General features: G+C 37.3%; 5 protein-coding genes across 6 annotated transcripts; 2 read left to right on the plus strand and 3 right to left on the minus strand.

The window, feature by feature from the left end:
- Positions 1-1274: 1274 nt before the first annotated feature.
- On the plus strand, positions 1275-3788 carry LOC125200760 (exocyst complex component EXO70B1-like). Its single transcript, XM_048098519.2, has 2 exons — positions 1275-3344; positions 3651-3788. Exon 1 carries the CDS (start codon positions 1371-1373, stop codon positions 3321-3323), a length of 1953 nt encoding a protein of 650 aa, XP_047954476.2. The 5' UTR covers positions 1275-1370; the 3' UTR covers positions 3324-3344; positions 3651-3788.
- A 763-nt stretch (positions 3789-4551) lies between these two features.
- Positions 4552-7095, minus strand: LOC125202611 (SNF1-related protein kinase regulatory subunit gamma-1-like). The gene is made up of 6 exons (XM_048101056.2): positions 6783-7095; positions 6046-6218; positions 5759-5959; positions 5387-5662; positions 5157-5320; positions 4552-5063 (listed from the first exon to the last, which is right to left on the minus strand). Exons 1-6 carry the CDS (start codon positions 6949-6951, stop codon positions 4763-4765), a joined length of 1284 nt encoding a protein of 427 aa, XP_047957013.2. The 5' UTR covers positions 6952-7095; the 3' UTR covers positions 4552-4762.
- A 2626-nt stretch (positions 7096-9721) lies between these two features.
- LOC125202106 (11-beta-hydroxysteroid dehydrogenase A-like) lies at positions 9722-11637 on the plus strand. The gene is made up of 6 exons (XM_048100454.2): positions 9722-9918; positions 10059-10251; positions 10332-10417; positions 10713-10844; positions 10942-11106; positions 11183-11637. Exons 1-6 carry the CDS (start codon positions 9748-9750, stop codon positions 11471-11473), a joined length of 1038 nt encoding a protein of 345 aa, XP_047956411.2. The 5' UTR covers positions 9722-9747; the 3' UTR covers positions 11474-11637.
- RMI1 (recQ-mediated instability protein (DUF1767)) lies at positions 11099-15353 on the minus strand. 2 transcript variants are annotated; one of them, XM_048100442.2, is made up of 11 exons: positions 14674-15353; positions 14316-14486; positions 14056-14201; positions 13250-13386; positions 12994-13149; positions 12732-12893; positions 12394-12632; positions 12066-12176; positions 11881-12000; positions 11622-11800; positions 11099-11469 (listed from the first exon to the last, which is right to left on the minus strand). In XM_048100442.2, the coding sequence occupies exons 1-10, from the start codon at positions 15265-15267 to the stop codon at positions 11651-11653; spliced, it is 1986 nt and encodes a 661-aa protein (XP_047956399.2). In that variant the 5' UTR covers positions 15268-15353; the 3' UTR covers positions 11099-11469; positions 11622-11650. The 2 variants fall into 2 exon arrangements, with proteins under 2 accessions (XP_047956399.2, XP_047956394.2); XM_048100437.2 differs by having other exon boundaries at positions 12994-13158.
- A 5611-nt stretch (positions 15354-20964) lies between these two features.
- Positions 20965-24598, minus strand: SWI3A (SWITCH/sucrose nonfermenting 3A). Its single transcript, XM_048122400.2, has 7 exons — positions 24501-24598; positions 23741-24369; positions 22284-22760; positions 21839-22005; positions 21696-21751; positions 21410-21573; positions 20965-21307 (listed from the first exon to the last, which is right to left on the minus strand). The coding sequence occupies exons 1-7, from the start codon at positions 24550-24552 to the stop codon at positions 21143-21145; spliced, it is 1710 nt and encodes a 569-aa protein (XP_047978357.2). The 5' UTR covers positions 24553-24598; the 3' UTR covers positions 20965-21142.
- Positions 24599-25641: the final 1043 nt, after the last annotated feature.

Genomic DNA, 25641 nt, shown 5'->3' on the forward strand with positions numbered 1-25641 from the left:
CCCTTATAATCATAAATTGATAGTCAACTATCACAATAATATCAAATCATGACACACAACAACCAGATAATATTATGAAATAATAGGATCAGCACTAAATAATTTTCATATCGTCATGTTTATGCTTGCTCAAAATTCTATTTAGTGGTACGTCAGTTTCTTCTTCTTCTTTGACCGTCATAAATCAAAATTAGTATACATACGTGCAGGGGACTATTTGAAAATAAAACCATGTTATTTTGAGAAAAAGAAAATAAAATATATTAATAAAATGATTTAACATGCCCACAAGAATAGAAACTAATAATATTTAAAAATATTGGTGACTTCATTCTACACTAATCACTCCTTTTTTGTGTAAGTATAAATCTATGCATCCATCATTGCATACGCGATAATTAATGAGCAGGAACCAATTAGATGGTGTGAAACTGTGATTATTCCTTTAATTTGAACTCGTGAAGTTTGAAAATAAGTACTAGTAATGTGTAATAAGATTAAAATATTCATTCAAATCGGTATGTTCAGAAACAAGATGGATTGAAAATAATCGTGGTCAGTTCTGCTGAAAAGTCAGCTACAAAAACTAAAAATTATAATAATGCATAACACGAGTTTACAAACACATAAGATTGAATAATTAGGTATATAGAAATGTTATCATATGATTGTGTCAAGATTTATGTCGAAATATATAAATGTGAAACTGAATTAAATTCGTTGAAAAGTCAACGCCTTCATGAACGTGATGGCTCATGCAAATTAAATAATTAATTAATGTATTTTTACTGTTTTTAGAAAAGAAAATTAACTTTCATACATTCGATCGTCAAATATTTCGTAGTCCAAAATACTGATCTTGCATAAAAATAAATTTGTTTTTTATATTCGATTGACTCGCCAATATTAGTATTTATTCATTCACTAAAATTCATTATTTTCTGTAATGCCTAACAATAATTAATTTACTTTCATTCAACTATTTTTAGTGAATTTAGATGGTACTAGTATGTGAAAAAAGAAAGGAAATAAGATCATAATCAAATTATTTTAGGCAAGGGAACCTAATGAGATCATTTGAGAACCTAGTTCTAACATAATAAAGAATCAAATCGAATTTGATTCCACTAATTTTAAATTCCAAATATAAACTTTAATTAATTTCTCAATTTCAATTTCAATTTCAATTTCAATTTCAATTTCAATTTCAATTTCAATTTCAATTTCTCAACTAAGTCAATTCCCCAAACAAGGCAACCTCTCACCTTCCTAATACTACCTCCCAATAAAAGGGACTCCATTTCCCCCCAATTTCTGTGCCCTAATTCCTCGATCAATTTCACACACTCAATTCGGAAGCACTGAAGCAGATGGCGGCGGCAATCGGAGGCGAGGACAAGGTGCTGGCCACCGCGCAGCGGATCGTGCAGTCACTCGGCAACACCTCCGACACCGACGATATGCTTCTGATCTTCTCCGCCTTCGACAACCGCCTCTCCACTCTCTCCTCCTTCGTCGAGAATCCTTCCTCCGCCGCCGGCGACGAGTCCTCCGCCACCCCTTCCCGATTCGACGATGCTGAGCGGATCATTTTGAGCCACGCCGATTCGTCCTCGTTTCCCGACAACTACTTGGATGCGGTCGATGAGATCATACAGTTGACCGAGGAGTTGAACCTGGGCACTTCCGACGCCAGCGAGGAGGTGATGGAACGTGCTGAGAACGCGCTGCAGCTCGCGATGACGCGGCTGGAGGACGAGTTCCGCCACGTGCTGATCCAGAACACCGTCCCCCTTGACACCGAGCGCCTCCACCGCTCAACGCTGTCTTCATCCGCCGCTGCAATCGCGATTGCTGCGACGGAGTTTTTCAATGGTGATGCGAGTGAGAGCCTTGAAGATGTCAGCAGCGGGCGTTATAGCAATCATAGCCATGGTAGGGGTGTGAGCTTTGGAGGGGACGATATGTCCCTTGAATTGATTCACCCCGATGCTTTGACTGAACTGGGAGTGATTGCTGATAGGATGATCCGATCTGGGTATGAGAAGGAATGCTGTCAGGTCTATTGTAGTGTTCGGCGTGATGCTCTAGAGGATTGTATGTCTATTCTTGGAGTAGAGAAATTGAGCATCGAGGAGGTTCAGAAGATTGATTGGAAATCGTTGGATGATAAGATGAAGAAATGGATTCAGGCAGTGAAAATAGTTGTTCGAGGTCTTTTATCGAGTGAAAAGCATTTATGCGAGCAGATTTTTGATGGGTCTGATTTGATTAAGGAAGTCTGTTTTCTAGAGACTGCAAAAGGTTGTGTGATGCAGCTATTGAATTTTGGTGAGGCGGTTGCGATTGGAAGGAGGTCCGTGGAGAAATTGTTTAGGTTTCTTGATATGTATGAAGCATTGGCCCAGGTTCTACCCAATTTGCAGGCATTATTTATGGATGAAGATGCAGGTGATATGGTGTGCAAGGAGGCTCAGGGTGTGTTGGATGGACTAGGAGAAGCTGCTATTGCGACTTTTGTGGAGTTTGAGAATGCAGTTCAGGGGGAAGCTTCAAGGAAGCCCATCCAGAATGCTGAGATTCATCCTCTTGCTCGATATGTAATGAACTATGCAAAGTTGCTTGGGGATTATCGTAATACTCTGAACTTATTATTGAAGAATTTGGATGCTGAGACGGGTGAGTCGGATAGGGGGAATTCTAATAATTCAGAGTTGGAAAGCATGTCCCCTTTTGCCCGCCGGTTGTCTGCCTTGATGATGTCTTTGGAATCGAATATTGAGGAGAAGTCAAAGGTGTATGAGGATGTTGCAATGCAATACATATTCTTGATGAACAACATACTTTACATTGTGCAAAAGGTGAAGGACTCAGAGCTGAGAAATCTTTTGGGTGATAATTGGATTAGGAAGCGGCGGGGATTGATCAGACAGCATGCCACACAGTACCTCAGAGCATCATGGACCAAGGTCTTATCTTGTTTGAAGGATGAAGGGATTGGTGGGGGCTCGAGTAATGCATCAAAGGTTGCTTTGAAGGAGAGGTTCAAGAATTTCAATGCTTGTTTTGAAGAAATCTATAGGGTTCAAACATCTTGGAAAGTCCCTGATCCTCAGCTTCGTGAAGAACTCAGGATATCCATTTCGGAAAAAGTGATTCCAGCTTATCGCTCATTCATGGGAAGGTTTGGGAGTCACCTGGAAAGTGGAAGGCATGCGGGAAAATACATCAAATATAATCCAGAGGATTTAGAGAATTATTTATTGGATTTATTTGAAGGAACACCCCTTATCATCCACCATATGAGAAGAAAAAGTACATAAAACACAGATCTGTGGTTATAGGTATGGTTTCTGGCTTCTTCAAGAAGTAATGCAACTTTGACTTTCCGCTTGGTGTTGTAATCTTCTCCATAGGTTGGATGTACTGAACGCAATTTTTTTGTGAAATATCCACATCCTTCTACATGTAGTGTAATAATTTGTACATTTTACCTTGTCCTCTTTGTGGAACTAAATATGCCTTGTACTTATTTTGTGAAACCACATTTAGAGTTGGACTACATGATATTTGGGTATGACTTGTTCATTTTGGGCAATCTTTTAGTGTGTGAATATTGATGCTCACTTAACTCTCAGTTCCACTCTCAGGTTTGTTCATGCTGGATCATGGGACTGTCCTGGAATTACTAATTTGTGTGCTTCTTTCATGTTAAGATGTAGAGAGGTCCAGACATTGTTTAGCAACCTGTGTCGTGTATTTTTCAAATTCTCTGCTTCATTTTCTTATTTCTGTCTACTAATAATTGCTGGTGGTCTGGGCATGGGAACTAGTATATTGACTGCTCTTTGTCTTAGGAAAAAGGTCAACTTGAATTATGATGAAAAAGTATCTAGGACATTTTATGACATCAATATGCTCAATTCCTTGGATGATTAGATTTGCATCATCTGCCTTTACTACTAAAGTGCGCAGTATGAATTCAGAAATTAGATCTTGATTAGCTGATTTGATCATTGTAGGAAAGGCTATTGTTTTAGAAATTTCTTCTATAGGATCCTAGTTCCTGATTTGTAATTAGTCTTTGTGGTTTGATTTTAAGATATGCTACCAGCCTTCTCTGCAAAGACTGCATATTACTTGTACACTCCTAATTTATGTCTAAACTTTAGGATTAGTGGGGGTAAGGAATGAGTATGGATGTGATGGTAGTGGGGGAACCACTTCTATTCCCCTAATAATAGTTGTGGAGATTTCCAGACAATGTAGAATCAAAGTCCTATTTAAGGTATTATTCCATCACACCACCCAGTCATTTCAGAACAATCTTGTTCTGTGGTACTCCATCATGTTTAAGCCATTGATCTTGAGTCCTTGACACATCCACTATTGAATCAGTGGTGTTAAGAGGTAGTGCATGATGAGTTAGTATCTTTCTATAATCACTTTGTAGGTTTCTATTCAAAGTGATTACTCATCAAAATAACCACCACCTTTTACATTGATCATATGGTTTTTGACATTTGTGGAGGGACCCTTTTCCATGTCACAAATGAAAAGACAAATATCGTTATTGCAATTTCTCAAGAGAGCAATGACAAAAGGTTCCATTTCCCCTATACAAAGAAACAGGAAAGAAAAAGCAATGGGGTTTAGCCTATTATTAGTCTCCCATCAAAACAGATATCATCAGCAAATCCACTCAGTTATTCTTCACCAAATCAAGTGCAATGTTGAGCCAAACATTACCATGTCGAGTTTGTTAGACCCTGCTATTGGGAGGCAGTGGCAAGACGCCATCGAAGAAGTCGCCAAAGTAGCCACGAGGCTCGTGCACCAGCTTGGAGATGATGTCTCGTAGAGTGATGACTCCTTCGAGCTCCCCACCTTCTTCCTCCACCACATAGATGCGATGAATCTTCTTTTCATCCAGCTTCGCGATGATATCCTTCAGCGTGTCGTTTCTGCGACATGTAACCATCCGACTCAGGAGAGGCGTTGTCCTCTGCTGCTCCTCCATGTAGCTTCTCACAGCCGTCAGGAAGTTCTTGGCAGTAATCGATCTGCACAAAAAACACCACTTACCTCTCACTGCGAAACCCCTAATAATACTAACTGAACTCCCATATTCTTCTGCTTATCATCATGAGACAGACCTGTATTCCTTGTAGATTCCAGGTGCAGTAAGAAGGAACTGTATGTCTCTAATGCTTATATTACCAACGGGCTTGCTATTGTCATCGCCAACCACAGGTACGCCTCCTACTCCGTTCTGTCTCATGAGTTTAAACGCCTGCAGCACAGGCTCGTCCTCGTGTACCTGCACATACATACCACTCAGAAAGCACTCATGCCGCATTGGATGTTATTATAGCCCCACCTTTACCTTTATCATGCTACTGGCCTTCATCAATGGAAGCCCCAATTCAGAGAGATTCTTGGAGCCCCAGCTTTCGAACCAGGGGAGGCCGGCACACTCTTGTAGCATGTGAATCACCGCACTCTGAGTGATTATGTTGTCGATCTTTGCTTCCCCCAGATCAACCACAGGGACGCTTTTCATTCTGTACTTGGATAGCAGCAAGAGCATTGTCAAGAACGAGTTGTTTTTCTGCAAGGCGAGAAACGGAGCCCAACGGAAAGACCCTGATATATCCCCAACCTGGTTACCAAACGAGCACACACACACGTATCTTAGGAAGAACGATCTGCAGACATAGGGTAAGTCGCTAAGACAGTAAGTCGGATAGTAAAAGACCTTCTTATTTTTGTACAGATCAGAAGCAGTGAGCGTCTCAAAGAATTTCCCACACGTTGCTGTGGGAGAGTCTGGGTTGATGCTTATATATCTCGGAGAAGACATCCCAGAGGCGGCTGCTGCTGCAACAGCAGGGCCAATGTCACGGTCCGGGCTATTCATAGCCGCCTCGAAAGGAGTGCCGCCTTCCACATTTTCAGACTGCAATACAAGTTCAATGCTACCTCATCTTACACATTGCATCTGATCATCATCACCCATCAAAATGCTGAAAAATGAATTCGAACCTGATGCAAAATCCACACAACAATGCCCGCAAATTCCACAATGCCGAGGTATCTGTCGATCCAACTGGCGTCGTCGGGCGCCATAAAGTCCACCACCGGAGCACTGAGAACTCTGTGCCCAGCAAGCAACTTGACTGCTTCTGCCACAGTTGTGTCTGACTTTATTTCAATAACTATCACACAAAAGATGCAAAGAATAAGGCCACAAAAATCAAACAATCAGCATTATTGTCTCCTTCACTTACTAGATGTCATAAAAGGAACCCTAAACCAATCCAAGAAACAATAAGCAACAGAGCTTCCAAAACATGTACTAATATCATATTTTGCGAGCCCATCCACCCACAAATTACCACATACATATCCAAACCTACAAGGTATGTAATTAGATATTCATCTTGATAGCCCAGATCAGCACATACAAAATCAAGCAAAGAAACAAGATGAATAAAAATCAAATCTTTACTCCAACCCACAAAACAAGAACAAGAAAAACAGCATCTGGGACATTAGAAATCAAAGCTAACAAACCATATTTGCAAGAATCCCCATCAACACACCAACCCACAAATTACCAATACAAATAAAACCTTTTAAGGTATGTAATCCAGTTATTCATCTTGATAGTCCAGATCAGCACATACATGAATAAAAATCAAATCTTTAGTCCAACCCATCAAACAAAACAAGAAGAAGAAGAAGAAGAAATTCTGGGACATTAGAGATCAAATGGTTACATTCCGATGAAGGAGCAGTAGGGAAAGAAGAGACAGGGATGCTCTCAAAGCAAGCATTGAGCTTCTCAGTGGGACTCAGCTGAGGCTCCATCACATCCCACAAATCTTCCACCTGCATCCCCAGCTTCGCCTCTGGGCTTCTCGGCGTTTCACCCTCTTCCACTGCCATCTCTCCCCTCTCTCTTCAAAACCACACAGAGCTTGATCACCAATGAAGGATTGGTCACTTTTATTAGCCACTAAAGAGTAACAGGAATAAAATTAGGTGTTGAAATGTTATCACTTTGTTTTGAAAGTTGACGCACACCCAAAAACCAATCATGCTGTATAATAAAATGGGAGTATTTGTATGCGGAGGAATCTTGTTCGGGTGCGGCGCGGTGCACGCTGGTTTCGTGGTCCGATGGTCAGGATGGGGTTGACCGGTGGTGACACGTGGCGGTCAAAGATGGAGACGGCTGAATCGGGTCGTTTCATCTTTTCCATTCAACTCCTACTTTGAAGCCTTGGGCTATCCGGATCTCTATTTATAGCCACCACTTGTAATTATTTGATTCATTAATAATGTAATTTAAGTATGGTTTACTTTACTTTTTCTATTTTTCGATCATATCATATATATTATCGACATCAATCCAAAGATAAGGTTTGATTGGAATCGTCTTATAGAGGGCGAATGATGAAGGTGTTTGTTATTGAAAATTGAATAAGATTATTAATAATATCATAATGTTGGTAAGTGTAAGTTGTAATTGTAGTAGTAATATTTTGTGTGACAACATTTTCAATTATATGATTCCTTAAATCAAAACTTTGGATCTACTCATATACTATTACAGGAGTGAAGCAGTATTAATTAATAATTGGAAAGCATCGTAAAAGTACGTATTAGTTTCCATAAAATATACTTCCTCCGTCCCACAAAGATTGTCCCATTTCAATTTTTACCATTTTTGGTAGTAGACTCATATTCCACTAACTCGAATCTACTCACATTTTAGAGTAAAGGTAAAATTGGTCTTGTACATAAAACCAATTTACGTTTTTAGTCCTAAACATTATCTTTAAGATTTTTTGGTCCTGAACATATGATCATTTTACGTTTTTTGTCCTAACATTATCTTTTAGATTTTTTTGTCTACGTTTTTTGTCCTAAACATTATCTTTTGGATTTTTTGGTCCTAAACATATGAAAATTTGATCATTTTGATCATGGACTAACTGTTCCGTTAAAAACTAATGGTCAACGGGTTTAATCCTGATTTTGACCAAATTAAACTTTTAATTCTGATTTTTACTCCCTAATTATTTTTATAAATATTCTTTTAACACTAGAATTAAATAATATGTTTAGGGTTCTTATTTCTTCAGCATCGCGGTCAATTTCACTTCACTTTCATCTTCTCCCTTCCTCTCATCTTTAATTTGTAGGAAGAGGAAGGAAGAAGATGAAAGATGAGAAGAAGGAAGAAGATGAAATTGAAGTGAAATCGACCGCGATGCTGAAGAAATAAGAACCCTAAACATATTATTTAATTCTAATTTTAAAAGAATATTTATAAAAATAATTAGGGAGTAAAAAATCAGAACTAAAAGTTTAATTTGGTCAAAATCGGCCCGTTAACCATTAGTTTTTAACGGGACCAAAATGATAAAATTTTCATATGTTCAGTATCAAAAAATCCAAAAAATAATGTTTAGGACCAAAAACGTAAAATGACCATATGTTCAGGACCAAAAGATCCAAAAGATAATGTCTATGACCAAAAACGTAAAATAACCATATGTTCAAGACCAATTTTGGCCTTTACTCCACATTTTATTATATAACTAATATATAAAAGTAGAACATACATTCCACTAAATTTTTCAACTCACTTTTCATTATATTTCTTGAAATTCATGTTCAATCAAAGTGGGATAATCTTTGTGAGACAGAGGGAATACTATATACATTGCATTTCTTTAAAATTAAGATCCACCAAAAATTTTCACATGTTTTTTTGTACTAAATCTAAATGGTCTCTTCAAATTCCTGTTCTCACATGTGCAATTGAAGTGGCCGTGAAGATTGCTTCGAAATGTCTGCTATTTAGATGGATCCAGATGGAGTCTGCTAGTCTGGGTTTCAAAATGCTGACTACATAGTGTAGAAATTGAAATCAATTAAGGATCCAGATAGAGTCAGGATTAATCAATTCCTTTGTCAAAAGTTAGAAAACTTTGGTGCTTATTCCATCACAGGCGAGTCACTTAATATTTTTAAGCATAGGTTCACTTGCATTGTCATCAATTGTTAGCGAAAACTGTTATATTGTTCCGAAATCAATTATGAATTTAGATGGAGTCAAAATTGATCAATTTCTTTATTAAAAGTAAAAAAAACTTTGTTGCTTACTCATCTCCTGCTTCAACACTCACAAAATAATAAAATAATATTATAAAATCTCACCATTATTTATATATTTATAATATTATTTTATTGTATTATGAGTGTTGGAGTGAGTAGGAATGGAGTAATGAGAGTTGCATGTTTATAACATTATTTTATTGTGTCGTAAGTGTTGGAGCCGGAGATCATTTTTGGCTTATTCAATCGTAAGCACTTAATTCTATCTAGTTTAGGTTCACTCGCATCGAAATTTTACATACTATTACTATGTCATGAAGTGTCGACAATGATTTTTATTTATTGATGACTCAAATAATTGACAGAGGGAGAAACATGAGTAGTAAGTAGTAACTAAGGTCGCGAGCATTCTCATAAGAGTCTCACAACCACTTTGTGCACTAGGTAGAAGTATTTACATTTGACTTGCCATCTGATGGTGACTTTAAAAGTTGTTAAGTTACTGAAAACTACAATAGCTGTCGACAGTGTGCATACGTGTCAATATAGATTCATGCTACCATTTCCTTCTTCAATCACAGATCACAATGCTTCACCGTTTCATTCACTTTCTCCATGGATTTGATCACCGGAACTCTCAACATCTTCACCGCCGCCGCATTCCTCTTCTTCCTTCCTCCCTACCTCGCTTTCAAATCCCTCAGCTACCTCTGCCGCTCCATCTTCCCCGAAAACGTCGCCGGAAAGGTCGTCGTCATCGCCGGAGCCTCTTCCGGCATTGGAGAGGTTTGTCATTACCCTTCTCTTCGTTTACTCCACATTGGTATGATATTTTCCGCTTTAAGCAAATGTCTCACGGTTTTGCACATTTTCTAATTCTCCGATATGAGAACCCAACAGTCATTTTAATGCATTTTTGTAAACAGCACATAGCCTATGAGTATGCCAAGAGGGGTGCGTTTCTGGTCATCGGGGCCAGGAGAGAGAATGCTCTGAGTGAAGTGGCCGAGAGAGCCTTCATGCTCGGGTCCCCTGGTGTCGTGCCTCTACAGATTGATGTCTCCGATGATCAAGAGTCTCGGAGATTGATCGAGGAGGCAATCAACCAATTTGGCCGATGTATGTAACTAACTATGTATGAACTGCTATCATGTTTTGATTTTGCATGAATATGATTTTTCTCAAATTAATTTGTTTAGTGGATCATCTTGTGGTGAGTGCCGGTGTTACTCCGGTTAGCATGTTTGAAGATACGTTTGAGGTTGACAACTTCTCACCGGCAATGGTAAATCCGACAATCCTAGTTCTTTATTTGAAAATCCAACTATAATACTCCTTGTGCCCAACTGGGACACCGATTTATGCAGGATCATAACGAGGATGACCTCTTAGATAAAGAATAAATAATAAAGTAGGAGATCAAAAAAATAAAATGATGTGTATTTTCATTTTTAGAAATAGATCATGTAAAAAGATTTCATTTTTTAAAGATGGGTGACCATCAATAGAACAAATCAAAAAGAAAAGTAAGCTATCTTTGATCTTCGTTGGGATAGAGAGAATAATATTTATGTTGACAGGATACAAACTTTTGGGGTGTGGTGTCTGCGACTTACTATGGTGCTCCCTACTTGAGGATGACAAAGGGGAAGATGGTGGTGATCGCTTCTTCCACGAGCTGGCTCAATGCACCGAGGCTGAGCTTTTACAATGTCTAGTATCAAATGATATAATGTATCATTATACATATATTCATTATTTCACGTGCCTCTCTTCTTTATCTAAGCAATGCCCGATCATTGTTCACAGGCGAGTAAAGCTGCAGTGGTGAGTTTCTTAGAAACTGTGAGGGTAGAGGTTGCACCCGATATTGGGATCACAATCGTCACTCCCGGATTAACAGAATCCGAGGTCACAAAAGGCAAATTCCTTAACAAGGAAGGCAAAATGGTGGTAGACCAAGACATGAGGGATGTAAGAATATCTCATTATCATTAGCCAGTTTTCGAATATTTATCTTACATTGAGCAGTGAATTTGTTAAACTCCAGGTAGTGATGAGTGCTGTTCCAGTAGAGACGGTGGGACGATGTGCGGAGGCAGTTGTCAAGAGCGCGTGCCGTGGAGACAGATACTTGACATGGCCGCCCTGGATGGGGGCCACCTTCTTCGTCAAGGCGCTGTGCCCTGAGGCTGTCGACTGGTTCAACCATTGGTACCTGCTCACTGACCCTGGAGTTCCTCCCACACAAGCTATAAGCAAGAAAGTAGTAGACTTGCCCGGAATAAAGGACATCATGTGGCCAGATTCCATTCGATCCCCCACCATCAAGACTTACTGATCAAGAAGAGGATAATCCAGTTAGTACTACTTTACTTCTCTTTGAATCAAAATCTTAAGGGTAGTTAAGATTTGCAGCATAGAAACAGACAGTTGCAAATAATGTCACCAGCTGTAATTACTGTATGTATCTATATATATGCATGTACCTCTTGTTAATGTCTAGAGCTTATGGGGTTTAGGGTTTAGGGTTTAGGGGGACAGGGGTAGAAGTGAGCGACTTGACCCTCCCAAGAAGCAACCGAGCATCAGAGGTAGGACAGCCCTGGTCCATCTCCACGGCAACTGGGACGGGAGACTCTCTGCGCATCTCTACAAGCAATGTCCCCTGATAAACAATAAATCTTAAATTCAAGAAAGAGATATATTGTCAAGAGGAAGGGAATAGATACAAACTCAGAATTTGACCTCAAAATTAGCTAGAAATTTTTGAAATTCTTTTGCTGCCTCCTTGATCTGTTTGATTTCCGGAAACTCATAGGCCTTTGAAACCTCCTGAGTAGAATAACCAATTGCATTTCGTACAACCTAAAGGAGAAAGCAATTAGACAGAAGTAACCATTTAGGAGGACAGTCATGAATGAATTACTCACATTGTGGTCGATGAGGATCTCAGAGATAAGACTGCCATCGTCGATATAAACACGAAGTTCAAAGGTAGACCTTCCTTTGAATTGAAATCCCTTGACACCAGTTATTATACACTGCAAAGGAAGCAGGTGATACACTTATGCTGAATATTCAAGCATAATTCATATGAAATCAAATGAAATCCATATAAGCACAAGCTCAAGATGAGAGCTTCCAAGTCTATAACTCTTTGTTTTCTTAGAAGATATGTCTATCTATGGTTGTTAAGTTGAGAAGAAGAGGAACTCTTAAATAATGTGGATAAAATTTGTAATCCAGCTATGATCATACCTTTATTTTTCCTCGAACAACAGATGTTTCATCATCAATAGCCGCATACTTTGCTGATAAACTAGCCAAATATATGAAAGGGGGTTCTTTATCTCCAGAAAGTATAAAATGCGGTTCCGGATTATCCACAGTAGATATATCATCAACATCCATGTGTATGGAAGATGTGTTAGCCTCGTCATCATCCATGCTGACAGGTGCATGAACATCCTCCTCAGGCATATAACTGGCAGGGGTGCCTGGGAGATTCGCATGATGGAGCAAGTTAAGATCTTTCATAAGAAACTGAGCATTTCATGAGTCATACAACCAGAAATATGTACATTAGTTCAATATACCTTGCCTAGTCCCTCCTAAATGTGTCAAAACTTCTGATGAGGGTTCATTAATATGCTGAGCAGTGGCGACAGATTGTGCACGCTGCAGTGCAGGCACGGTACTAGGCTGAGGATTACTTTGATACACAGGAACTTCAATGTCTTGTCCGCGTCTGTCAGGGCCTATAGTATCATGGAAAAAAAATAGGAAAATCGTCCAAGCATTGGGAGATAGCTACAGGAAAAAGATATTCAGTTTTCTTATTATAGATTATAGAAGAACCTTGTCGTGAATGGGTAGTTATAGGAGGATCAGTATGCCCTTGAATTTCATCTTGTTCAGGTGGCCAGGGTGTATGTGAAGTGTTGGCCACAGCATCATTTCTACTAATTGGAGTAGCAAAGTCTTGTCTGTGCACATCATTGGTAGGTACACTAGCTGCATATCCTTTACAAGTTGGTAAGCAACAAGTAAGTGGACAAAAATATGAGAACCAGAACCTAGGTCTGAGTTTGCAAGTCTGTTCAATATGCCATACCTTGCCTGCTTGTTTGCTGGGGAATTACATTCGTTGGGCGGTTATTATCTACATGCCCTGGAACTGCATCATTACTAGGAGGCCATGCAGCAAGTGTTGCCCTAGTTGTCAGAGGAACAACCTCCCCTGTCCTATTTCTGCATTTATTAAATATAGGTCATCTCCCAGTCATGGAGAGTTATCCAAAGCAACACAAAAGTTCTGAATTTACAGAGTTTATGTGGGTTATCAGATAAGAGTAGTAAATTTATTTGACCAATCCCACCCTTGAATTCTAAGGTTTAAATTTTACAAGCATCTTCGCAATTTAGAGTGCTGCTCAAGTTTGTAATACACTTTCAAACAATCCTAATGTGATGCAAACAATTCCTCTGTCATCAACAGTACCTTCTGTTACGGTATATACACTGAAAAAAACTTCAATTCATTCAGCCGAGGCAATTCTATTAGTATTTCTTACTTTAGGTATGTAACACAGAAGGTCAAGAATAGCTTAAATGAAACATGGAAAAGGGTAGACTACAGATGAATCAGATTATGCCAAAACTGTGGAAAATTAAATCTTCCAAACTCCGGTTGCAGAAATGCCCATCAGAAGGAACAATCAGCATGCAAATAAAAGCATAAGCCACAGATATATAGTTGCCTACATTCATCTCCTTCTGTTCTCTAGAAAATAGTGAGAACTTCAGCAAGAACAAAAGAAAGATTGCCAAGTCAAACTAAATGGCCAACTTTCATGTATGTAAGACCATTCAATGGAGTTAAATGCAACAGATACTCAATTTTAAAATGTTCATCAGTACCTTCTTCCCCGAGGTGGCTTATTTACTTCTTCAACAAGCCTCTGTCGTGCAGCTTCCAACTCATCTACGGCTCCTCCCAACACCTCAATAACTTCAGGGACTAGCATCAAGAGCCCACGCCTAACATGTACATTACAAACAACTACCTGCAATTTTTTCATAATTTAATCAATTGCTACAACCTCCTACATATCTAATCATGAATGGATAAGCATATGCAGGACTGAAAACCATGAAACATAGAGAAGCATATGCACGACCTTCAGTCCTGCCGGCCCCAAAACTTGAAGATCTTTGATGGATCGATATTCCATGCCAAACACACGTTGGATTCCGTCTGTCATGGACAGTTTAAGGCATCTCTTGATTCCCGGAGCAGCGTTTTGGTACCTCCCGCGAACAGGGTTGCTTATGTTTACTGCCTCATCCACCTACGTAAACATGCAATTAGCCCTAATAATGTCTAAAACCTCAGAATTAATCGTTTTCGCATTTGCCTATAATACAACCATCACTGATTTCTACAGTAAGTCCCACACGCATTCAATTCCAGTTTTAAACAGTGTTTATAATACCTCTTGATTAAAAAAATTGATGTAGAATTTGAGCGATTTTCACCTGAAGAACAAAAGGCCCCTTGAGATCAACCAAATGCAAGGTGTGCACATTCGGCGGAAGCACCCCTGCGCCGCAGAAATTCATGTCCGACCACAAAAACTGCTTAAAGCAAAGCTTAGCCTTCGATGAATCGTCCATTCTCTGAAACCCCGGAGTGGATGCCTGCAAACCTTGTAAACACGAATCCAGCCACTCTCCCCTAACACTGAGCCCTAGCCTCTTCAAAACCCCATCCACCGCCGGCGACTCCGACACTTGAAAATGACCGTGATTAGCGTTCGTGGCTTGAGGGAAGGCATTGTCACCGCCGGTAGAAACATCTTCCGGATCTTCGTCGGAGATATCAAGTGGAATCGGCTCGAATCGGTGGTTTCCTTGTGTGTGAGTGGCGGTGGGGGGTGCGGTGAAGGAATTGTTGCTGCCGGGAGTAGGATTTGCGGAGTTCAGTGTAACTGTTTGGAAATCGGAGTCGATGTCATCGGCGATGAGGTCGTCTTCGTCTAACCAGTGCTGTTGAGGCGGAGGAGGAGGGCGGAGGTTATCATCGTCGTCTTCGTCGGAGGAGGAGACTACAAGGAGGCGCCTTCTATTCATTTTTCACTTTCCCCCCAAATTTTGATTTTTGAGATACAAATTATAGGTTTCATCCGCAAATTCCGGCCACGCCCGGCGACCAATTTAAATTAATTTACTATTATCTTAAAGAAACTAAAAATAAAATAGAAATGAATAAATTTGGTCAGAAATTTGAGTAATAATTCTATAGTCCATCCACACCAAGGTGGCAAAATGACTTGGTGTACCTCATCAATAAATCCTTGACAAATAGAAATAACAAGCCACCTCAATTAAACACCTACCCACTAAACTAATTGTTAAATCAAGCCATCCATTAATTTCATTATGGAAAGTGGGCAAAACTATTAAATATGGTGGTAATCACCAAATGTAATAATCTGCGTGCCTAATATATATGAATATAACATAGGAGTATCTCTCTAATAATATAAAATATTCTTATGTTTATATAACATATCTCCCTCATAATAAACAAATATTCTTATCTGTATTGAACTGTCATTCCTTCTTTTTCATAATAATACAAATTACAAAGAAGAAATCATCACCACCATCCTTTTAAATTCCATGGGTAAGTCTTTCTCCCTTTTTATTTTCTATATACGTCTTTCTTTATAATATACGGTGTATATGCGTATTTGTTTGTTTAACTGCATAGCTAGTGAGATACTCCCTCCGTCCCTGATTAGGAGTCACACTTTGACCGGGACACGGGTTTTAAAAAATGTAAAGAAAAGTTGGTTGAAAAAGTTAGTGGAATGTGGGACCCATTTTTTTATATTGGTTTTATAATAAAATGTGAGTGAATTGAGATAGTGGAATGTGAGACCTACTTACTATTTATGGTAAAAATGAAGTATGACTCTTAATTGGGGACGGACCAAAATAGAAAAGTGTGACTCTTAATCGGGGACGGAGGGAGTATGTTATTGTTTATGTATTTAATAGATATTGAAAAATACTCTTTGTTCTTGATTTTATAATTGATATTCTTTTAGTAATATAATAATTTCATTTTAATAGTATAAAGATAAGATAGTGAATTCTTTATTTGAATTAATTAGCAAATAGCAGAATTTTTGGTTCCGTAAATTTGTAGTATTAATTATACATGTTTTTTCTCTTATAGAAATTTCAGCTGATTCATACGTGCGGGTTATGGAGACTGAATTTATTTTAAAAGTTGGAATGATATTTGCAAATGAAGAAGAAGCATACAAGGCGTATAATGCATATGCATTCAACAAGGGATTCGGGATTAGAAAAGGTAAGAAAACCTATAACCGTAAAAATGAGCTTCGGGGATGTATGTTTCTATGCTGTTGTGAGGGATACTCAGAATTTGCCCCCTCAGATGACAGAAAAACTGAAAGATCGTTAAAAAGATGTGGGTGTACGGCTCGCATTAGATTTCATATCGAAGAAAATGTTTGAGAAGTGGTTGAATTTAGTGATTTCCATAATCATCCTTTTGTTGATGATAATCATAAGCGTTTGATTAGATCATGTCGCAAGATTACGGAAACGAAGGGAAGCATTCTTAACACTATGGTGGATTCTGGGATAAAAGCTACAGATGCTTATTCTTACCTAACAAATGAAGCGGGGGGAGGGGGGGAGCACAAAATGTGGGGTTTGCTCTTCAGGATTGTAGAAATTTTTTACAATAAAAAAGGATGAACTTAATAAGTGCAGGAGATTGTCAAAGCCTTTTGAAACATTTACAGTCTATACAAGCTTCTGGAAGTAATCTATTCTACTCGTTCCAGGTAGATGACCAGAATAGAATGACTAATTTTTCCTGGTGCAATGGTGCTTCACGAATAGATTATGATAGTTTTGGTGATGCTGTCGTGTTTGATATGACGTATCGTACAAACAAGTATAACATGGTATGTGCGCCTTTTGTGGGGGTTAATAATCGTTGGAAGAATGTTTTATTTGGTTGTGCTTTTATGCTAGATGAGACAATAACCTCATTTATTTGGGTGTTTGAGACGTTCATGGAGGCAATTGGGGGGCAAGGCACCTAAAACAATTTTCACTGATCAAGATAGTGCAATGGCCAATGCTATTGGCAAGGTTTTCCCCAACAGTATTCATCGGTTATGTGTTTGGCATATCTCTAAAAATGCCACCCAACATATTTCGCATCTTCTTTCGGATTCTCGGTTTAAGGCAAAATTCAATAAAATTTTGTATGAAGTTGAAATGGAGAATGAGATGGAGCAGCTTTGGAGAGATCTATGTGAAGAATGGAATGTTGGGGAAAATAAGTGGTTTTGTAATTTGTACTCGTTGCGTCATAAATGGTGCCCCGCATTTAACCGTGCTAGTTTTTCGGCCGGCATAAGATCTACACAGAGAAGTGAAAGCACGAATAATGTTTTCAAACATTTGTCTTGTAAGACAATGACATTAACCGAGTTTGTTAATCACTATGAGAAGCAAGCAGAAAAGATGCGTAATAATCAAGTGGCCGATGATTTTGAATGTACTCGAGGGGTGCCAAGAATCTGTGTGGATTGTGGTATTTTGAGGCAAGCGGCACAAGTGTATACGTTGAAGATATTCAAAAAATTTCAAGTTGAGTACTTTCAAGGATTGTCATGGCATGTGACAAGTTCTAAGCATGAAGGCGGAGTTTACACTTACACCTTGAGGAGGGAATTAGGTCATGCAGAGCATTCTGTAAGTTTTGATTCAAGTAATGTTATCATCTCATGCACATGCAGGTTATTTGATTTATTGGCATGGTTATGTTGCCATGCATTGACGGTAATGAATAATCATTTGAATATGACTGCTATTCCTATGCAATACATACTAAAGAGGTGGACAAAATGTGCAAGACTAGAAGTTCATCGTAACGACGGTGGTTCATGCTCCTTCGATTTGACAATGTCAAGAACTTTTCATCTGAAGGAGTTGATGCGTCAATCTTTTGACGTTATGAGCTTAAGTGTACATGATGTTGAAACCGTTAAAATTGCAAAAAAGAAACTCCATGAGCTTGATATTGAGATTAGAAATTATGTCTCCTCGGTTTGTAAGAGCACAAACAACACCATGAGAAATTAGGATAATGATGTCCCTCGAGATGCTTCAACTCAGATTCTTGATCCTCTTAAGAGAAAGTCGAAGGGAGTGACAAATTCTCGAATGAAAAGTGCTATAAAGAAGCAAAGGAAGAGCAATTCCTTGAAAGGAAGAAAACATTTGCAGCCAGTTCATGGCGTGACTCCCATAGAGCAAACACCGATGTTGAATGTAGATTTCCACATGAATCCAAGCAACCAAAACATGGTACGTATGCTTACAAATTATTTATTAGGTTATATGTATATATAAATATATCATAATTGTATTGGTGTAAAAATTTGTAGGGCATATCATCTGATATGATGCCAATTCAACATGCTCATGGAAAGTCTTTCTCATTTACTTCATTACTGACTCAGGTATATTACTTCATTTTTATTATGTTCTTCATTTGTAATTAGATATACATTTATTTTATTTTTTGGCTTTGCAGGGTTATCAAGGTGATTCAAGATATACATTTATTTTATTTTTTGGCTTTGCAGGGTTATCAAGGTGATTCAAGTGCATCTCAAATCATGTTTCCAAAGTGATTGTTCCCCTTGATTTTATCTCAAGTTGAGAAAACTAATTTGGATTGGAGAAACTTATTTTGAACTGGTTGCTAGAATATGAAGAAATAATTTTCGAGAGATTTTTGTGATGGCTTTAATTTTGAACTAGTAAATGTTTCTTTTTGTTTATGAAAGTGAGAAATTTGTTGGTTGCTAGAATATGAAGAAATAATTTTCGAGAGATTTTTGTGATAGTTTTAATTTTGAACTAGTAAATGTCTTTTTTTTGTTTATGAAAGTGAGTAGTTTGTTGGTTGCTAGAATATGAAGAAACAATTTTTGAGAGATTTTTGTGATAGCTTTAATTTTGAACTAGTAAATGTTTCTTTTTGTTTATGAAAAAGAGAAATTTGTTATGTACTTACTACTGAGTAAGTTTGTTAGGATTATACTTTTTGGTCATCTTCAAGTTGTTCTATTTCAAATAATATAAGAATATTTTACTTTTGATATTTATATTTTCTTGTTTTATTTATTTATTTTTTAATTTTTTTTACATTCTTTCAAAAATATAATGAAAACTATAACTTAATATGCTAACAAAATATAAGTTATAGCCATAATTTCTATTTATATACATATCTATAAGGACATGTTAGGGTGCCACCACCCCTTAAAATAACACCATACCATCATTCCTAGCCAATCATTTGTACACGTGGACGAATAATAAGCTGCCACGTGGCAAAAATAATTTTTTTTTGAAAAAGACGGCCCGCAATTTGCTGGTCTTTATACAACAATTTTTCTTGTCCAGCAATATCCGACACACTATACATCAATCTATAGATTGTTGTGTAGTATTTGTAATATTGTTGTGTAGCGTTTATAATATTACTGTATAAGTGATGTCACGGTGTCACTTTAAGAGAGGTTGTCATTTTAACACAAACCCATATCTATATATGTATAAAACAAGAAAAAAGATAATACCCATAAAATTCCAAAATTGTAGTAGTATTATCAAAGAGAGAGTTGTAATAGGACGGTACCGTTTATTTTTTTAACATGAAAAGTAATGTATATGATTACTTTTTTATGTATAAAATATTAGTCCTATATTATAAGGCCAATCACATATAAATTGTAGTATATGGAACGTAAATTCTGATCACCATATTTAATAGTTTTGCCCACTTTTCATATTGAAATTAACGGATGGTTTGATTTAACCGTTAGATTAGTGAGTAGGTGTTTTAGATTAGTTATTTCTATTTGTCAAAAATTTATTGGTGAGGTACACCAAGTCATTATGCCACTTTGGTGTGAATGGACTATAGAATTTTTACTCCAGAATTTTGTGATTTATTTTGGCACTTTTAGCAATGCATGATAAACCAACAATGACATATTTTTTGAAATTTTAAGGGTAATTATATAGTGATTAAAAAAGAAACCGGAAAAGATGTGTGATCAATTGCTAATTTAACATTTAATTGTTAACTATAACTAATTTCAAATTATAAGATTTATAAAGATCTAGTGTTCTATAAATTTTCATGTGTAATTTTATTTTATTTTTATTTAAATTTTAAAAAAGATGAGAAACCTATCAAAATTAGGGTTTTGAATCAAGTTGTCAATATAGTTTACTAAACATATCAATACAATTCATTGAATATGTCAACACAATTTAATATGGACATTGTATATGTATTATATTGACATATTATGATAGCTACATCGACATTAAACTGCTACTTGATAATTACGAAATTTTAAAAAATAAATAAATTTTGACATCGAAACATATGCAAGTGATATCTAAGTTAGAATCATTATAAAATTATCTTAATTTGATATATTTTGTGTAAAAAATAATATAAATTGGTATAGTTATAATCATTTTAAATTTTAAGATATTTTATAAAAGTTGGTTATAACTAACTTTTTATTAATCAATATTATTTATGCATTATATTGATATCCGCGGATGATCTTATACCTTGATTCAATAATTGATTATCGGATGATCTTATACCTTGATTCAATAATTGATTATCGATTATTTAGTTGTAGATATCAACTTAAGAGTGAGTTAGCAATATAACACATCTTATATGAAAAATAGATTAATGTGAATATATTCATTCAATTTAGAGTTAAATATTGAATGCCACTAGGGTTTACAAATCGTGCATTTACTTAGCTTTTTATCAATCAATTAGTAGAACTAATGTATAACAACAAATACAGGTAAATGTGAAAGAGAATCTGTTTGTAACTTGGTCAAGTTATGCTCCTTTTGATTTGGGTATACCAGCATCGAACGCCCTTTGTAACACGTCCAGTCTCTCCATGATGAGAGATTGCTCGGCTTCTTCAAGTTGGGTGTTTTCGTTTTCCATAATTAACTCGAGATCTTCAAAATGCTTCACCTTGTCCTGCAGTTTCTTGAGCTGCAACAATTTATAAAACAAACATGTCAAATAAATTTCTTTCATACTTCAGAATCCTAGTTTTAAAGTTAGATGCTTTGTGATTTATCTCAAGAATAAAACCTGAGTCTCAATCATAATAGCAACCAAGTTTCTAATCTCTTTCTCCTCCTTATCAGCCAACATCTTTGCATTTGCAGCAGCTACACCAAGTGCTGTTGCAGTTGCAGCCCGCGTTTTCAAATTTAGTGGTATTATATTCTTCGCAGATGATATCCCCCCAATTTCTGCAAAAAATTGTCATATATTTGGTATATCAACAACAGCCCCATAAGTCCAGATGAACGGAGGTAGTAATACAGATTAAGAAGAGCGTGATTGGAATCAAATAAAACGTAACTCTTTATACCTGATTGATTGGGGTTTTTATCTTCTTCTGCATTATCAGCATCGCAATCTGCGTCTCTGATGAGTAGAAACAAGTTTAATCTGACTTTAATATTCAATACTTTATCTGAAGATGTAAGACCTGACAGAAAATTAGACACATACCTCTCAGGATTACTGGCTTCAGGGGAGGCTATTGAGTCGAAAAATTTGCCATCATTGTCGTCAAATAGCTCTCTTGAACACTGGTTCTCGTAGCAAAGGGAAGTAACAGCAGCATCAGCTGCCGAAGCTGTGATATGTGGATCCAACATCGTGGAAATGCGAGTTACCTGGTGGACTAGATGTCAAAAGCCAACACAACACAAATAACAACAAACTTGACAATAGCTTAGTAAAGAGGGAATCAGAACATACAAGCAGTATAATTAAATGCGAGTTACCCCAGAACACTACACGGCTATTTAATTCTTCAAAAAGATTAAATGCAATCTCATCATTTTCAAGCAGTAGAAGTTATGATTTTCAGAATGGTTGATATGAAAAACTTGACGTCAATAGACCAACACCAAACAACATATACAGCTTTTCGTAGAAGTTGATTAAGCACCTGTTTCATCATATAATTTCTAGCATCAGAAGTTGGTCCAGTGCACACTCGTTTCCTTGGAGGACCTTCGCAATTGGCATCTCCGTTCTGCTGATCCTTATTCTGAACCTCGGAGCTTGGTTCCTCAGCCTTCACAGATTCTAGTGATTCACTAGAAGGTACCGGTGCTTGTTTGCCATCACCAATTATATCCAATAATCCACCCTTTCTAAGACCAGCCCCCAACATAAGATCGCCAAATGGCAGCTGCATAAGCTTTGAGATGCATTCCAGTTTACTTTTCGTCTGAACATTCTTAGAAACAAGATCCCAGTCATCTCCATGCTTTAAGATAGATTCTAAAAGAAGTAGAGTTTCCTCCTCTGTCCAGCCAACTGCCTGATTAACAGTATCTTTTAACTTGAAGTCATCTGCCGATTTTTCCTTCTCATAATTCCCACTTTCGAAGCATGTTTCACAAAGAATAAAACTTGCCTCCTGATACAGGCAAAACAGAAGTCAAGAAATGGTGATTTTGAAGAAGTGCAAGTCATCACATATTACCTGCATGTCTCTTTTTTGGGTTTACTTCAGCTTCTAAGATGCAAACTAACACTACAACCTATCTTCAACAGATAGCTACATATTAACACTAAGCAATTGTTATTTTCTAGAATCACTGCATAATATGCCCTTTTTGCCAGGTATATTTTCTAAAACCTATGCATAAGTGTAAATGTGTGTACGTGCGGACAAAGCAAGATGTTGTAGAAAGGAAAGCAAGCAAGAAGAAACATCTCATTTAACAAAACAAGAAGAATCGTCAACCTCTTTAAAATGACCCTATGGAGCATTTGAAGTAACAATTGGAGTGAAGTGGAAACAGACATAGCTACCTGTGGCAGTTCAGGCCATAGCTATCCAAATTGTACTTACACCCATAAATTTTGTTAAAACAGACAGATTGAATCTGAGAATTTCCAAATCACATAATTTAGAGGGTTCAAGCTTTAATATAATCATAACTTTTCTTATTATAAATTGGAAAGAACAAATTAATAGGAGAGAGACTGGTGATTGATAGGAGGGATACATGATAAATTCATTCAGCCAGCTGAAGAGACAAGGTATATGCTTTGGCTTTAGTGTTAAGGAGTTAGAAATAACTCATTTGCAAGTACTCACAATCATCACAAACCAATTAGTTACATAGAGGATGCTTATCTGTTTCCTAGGCATCAAATTAAAGGTATGTAATTCAACTTGAGCAAGAATTCAAGGCAACAATCCTTTGTCATGGATGGCATATTAACAGTAAGGCATACAAAGTTTCTCTTAAAATGATATTATAACGTACATACATGAAAAAACAGAAACATTGCACTTTTCCTGAATCCTGATTGACTAGTTCAGATAGTAAGTTCGATATTCTGAAACAAGAAAACACAACTTGAAAGGTATAGGCATAACTACGGTACCTTCGTATACTCATACTGTTTAGAATCACAATTGTCTTTACAATTCCCACACACCACACCACCCTTGTTCCTCTCCTCCTGCAACATCAACTCCCCATAAACATCCGAATAAGAGGCCAACGGCGGCCACTTAAACCCACTTTCTCCCACCTCCCCAACAACCCCGCCGCCATCCCCTCCCACAGAAGGAGGCGGTTGGGGCGGCGCCACTAGCGGTTTCATGGAATTGGGCGCTGCCACCACTCTCACCCCATGAGGAGCACCTTCTTCAACCTTCATCCGCCCCTTCCAATCCCCCTCCCTCTCCTCCTCCTCATCCCCAAACGACGCCGTTCCAGAGCCCCCCTCACGACTATTTCCCCCCACATCACTACCAGAAACGTTGAAATTAATGAGACCCCATTTCTCCAAAAACGTAAAAACTTTGTGGAGAACGCTGATGTCGCCTACTAGCGACTTCCGGACCTCGGTGAAAGTGAGCTTTCTGGAAGGGTCCTCTCTGTATTTGGTGATGATGAAGTCCCTGTACTCTTTGTAGATTCTGGGCGTTCTGGTGATTGAGCTGCCGTCGAAGAATTCGCGCAGAGAAAACTTCTCGACTTCGTGAATGTTAATCCAAGAGAACCAACCTGTTTTTTTCGATAAATCAAGAAATAAAAAAACACAGATTTCAAGATTAGGGCTAATGAAGTGCGAAATTGTAGTCGTGTGTGCTATAACTATGGAGAGATGGGGGGATGGTGGATTCATGGATACTTACTGGAGTAGCTGGGAATGGTGTAGAGCTCCAACTCTGGAGTGATTCTTTCCATGGCGAAGCAAGATTGAATTTTGGGGTTATAGGTCGTTTTTGGGGGTTTAAAATGCGTTCAGAAGCAAATATCGATTTTGCCCTTAAAACAGTATATACTCCATTAAAGATCTTAATAAAATAAATTATGCTAAATTTCTTTTATTTTAAGGTTATAAATTTAAATTTTAGTTTTCTTAAGAGTATTGCTCAAAATTGATCCTGAACATATGCCTCATTTTGGTCATAAACTTTATTTTTTGAATTTTTTGATCTTGTACATTTCAAATCGGATTACAATTGGTCATCCGCTAATAATTCCGTTAATATTTAATAGGCAACAATTTTAATCAAAATTTAGACCAATTTAAATAATTTTTAATTATTTAATTATCAAAATTATTTTTTTAAATAAAATCATAAATCATCAAACTGGCGATTGAGAACCAAGAAACCCCTGTTTGTGAAGTCTTAGCCTAAAAACAAGAGAATCATGGTAAACTAATGCTCAAATTTTCTTTTTTTGGATATTTGTAGCTCCATTTTTTGTTGAGCATAAGTTGTGTGATTGAACAGGAAGGTGATGAGGAAGAGAACAGATGGCCGCCATGGCTGAAGCCTCTGCTGAAGGAGCAGTTCTTCGTGCAATGCAAATTCCAACAACTCTCCTCATAGATGACGAACGAGATCCTTTTCCGGCATCATCTCTGCCACAATTCTACTCCTCTTCTCCATGGCCAAAAAAGTCAAAAGATAAAGTTTAGAACCAGAATGATAAAATGGACATATGTTCAAGATTGACATCTACTTTTTTAAAAAAAATTACTTGCGTATGCCAAATTCGCAAGAATTGATTGAGAGTTAAACCGTATTCGAAAGCAAATCCAATCTCTAACTTTTTTTCTATGCACTGTTTAATTTGATACTTATCCGAGCATAATTTTAGTTAATACAACAACAAAATTAGATTCTTCTTAAAAATTGTTTATTTTTAAAAATAATGTCCTATCACGTGTTTAAGAATACAAGTACGAAATATGATTCCTGATATACTATATCACGTGTTTGGAAACATTAAAAAAAAAAATTTGTTAGAATTATAAATTTACAG

The sequence above is a fragment of the Salvia hispanica genome, chromosome 2, assembly GCF_029641045.1.
Source record: "Salvia hispanica isolate PSC_SH4W2 chromosome 2, Shi_PSC_v1, whole genome shotgun sequence".
Classification (NCBI taxonomy): Eukaryota; Viridiplantae; Streptophyta; class Magnoliopsida; order Lamiales; family Lamiaceae; genus Salvia; species Salvia hispanica.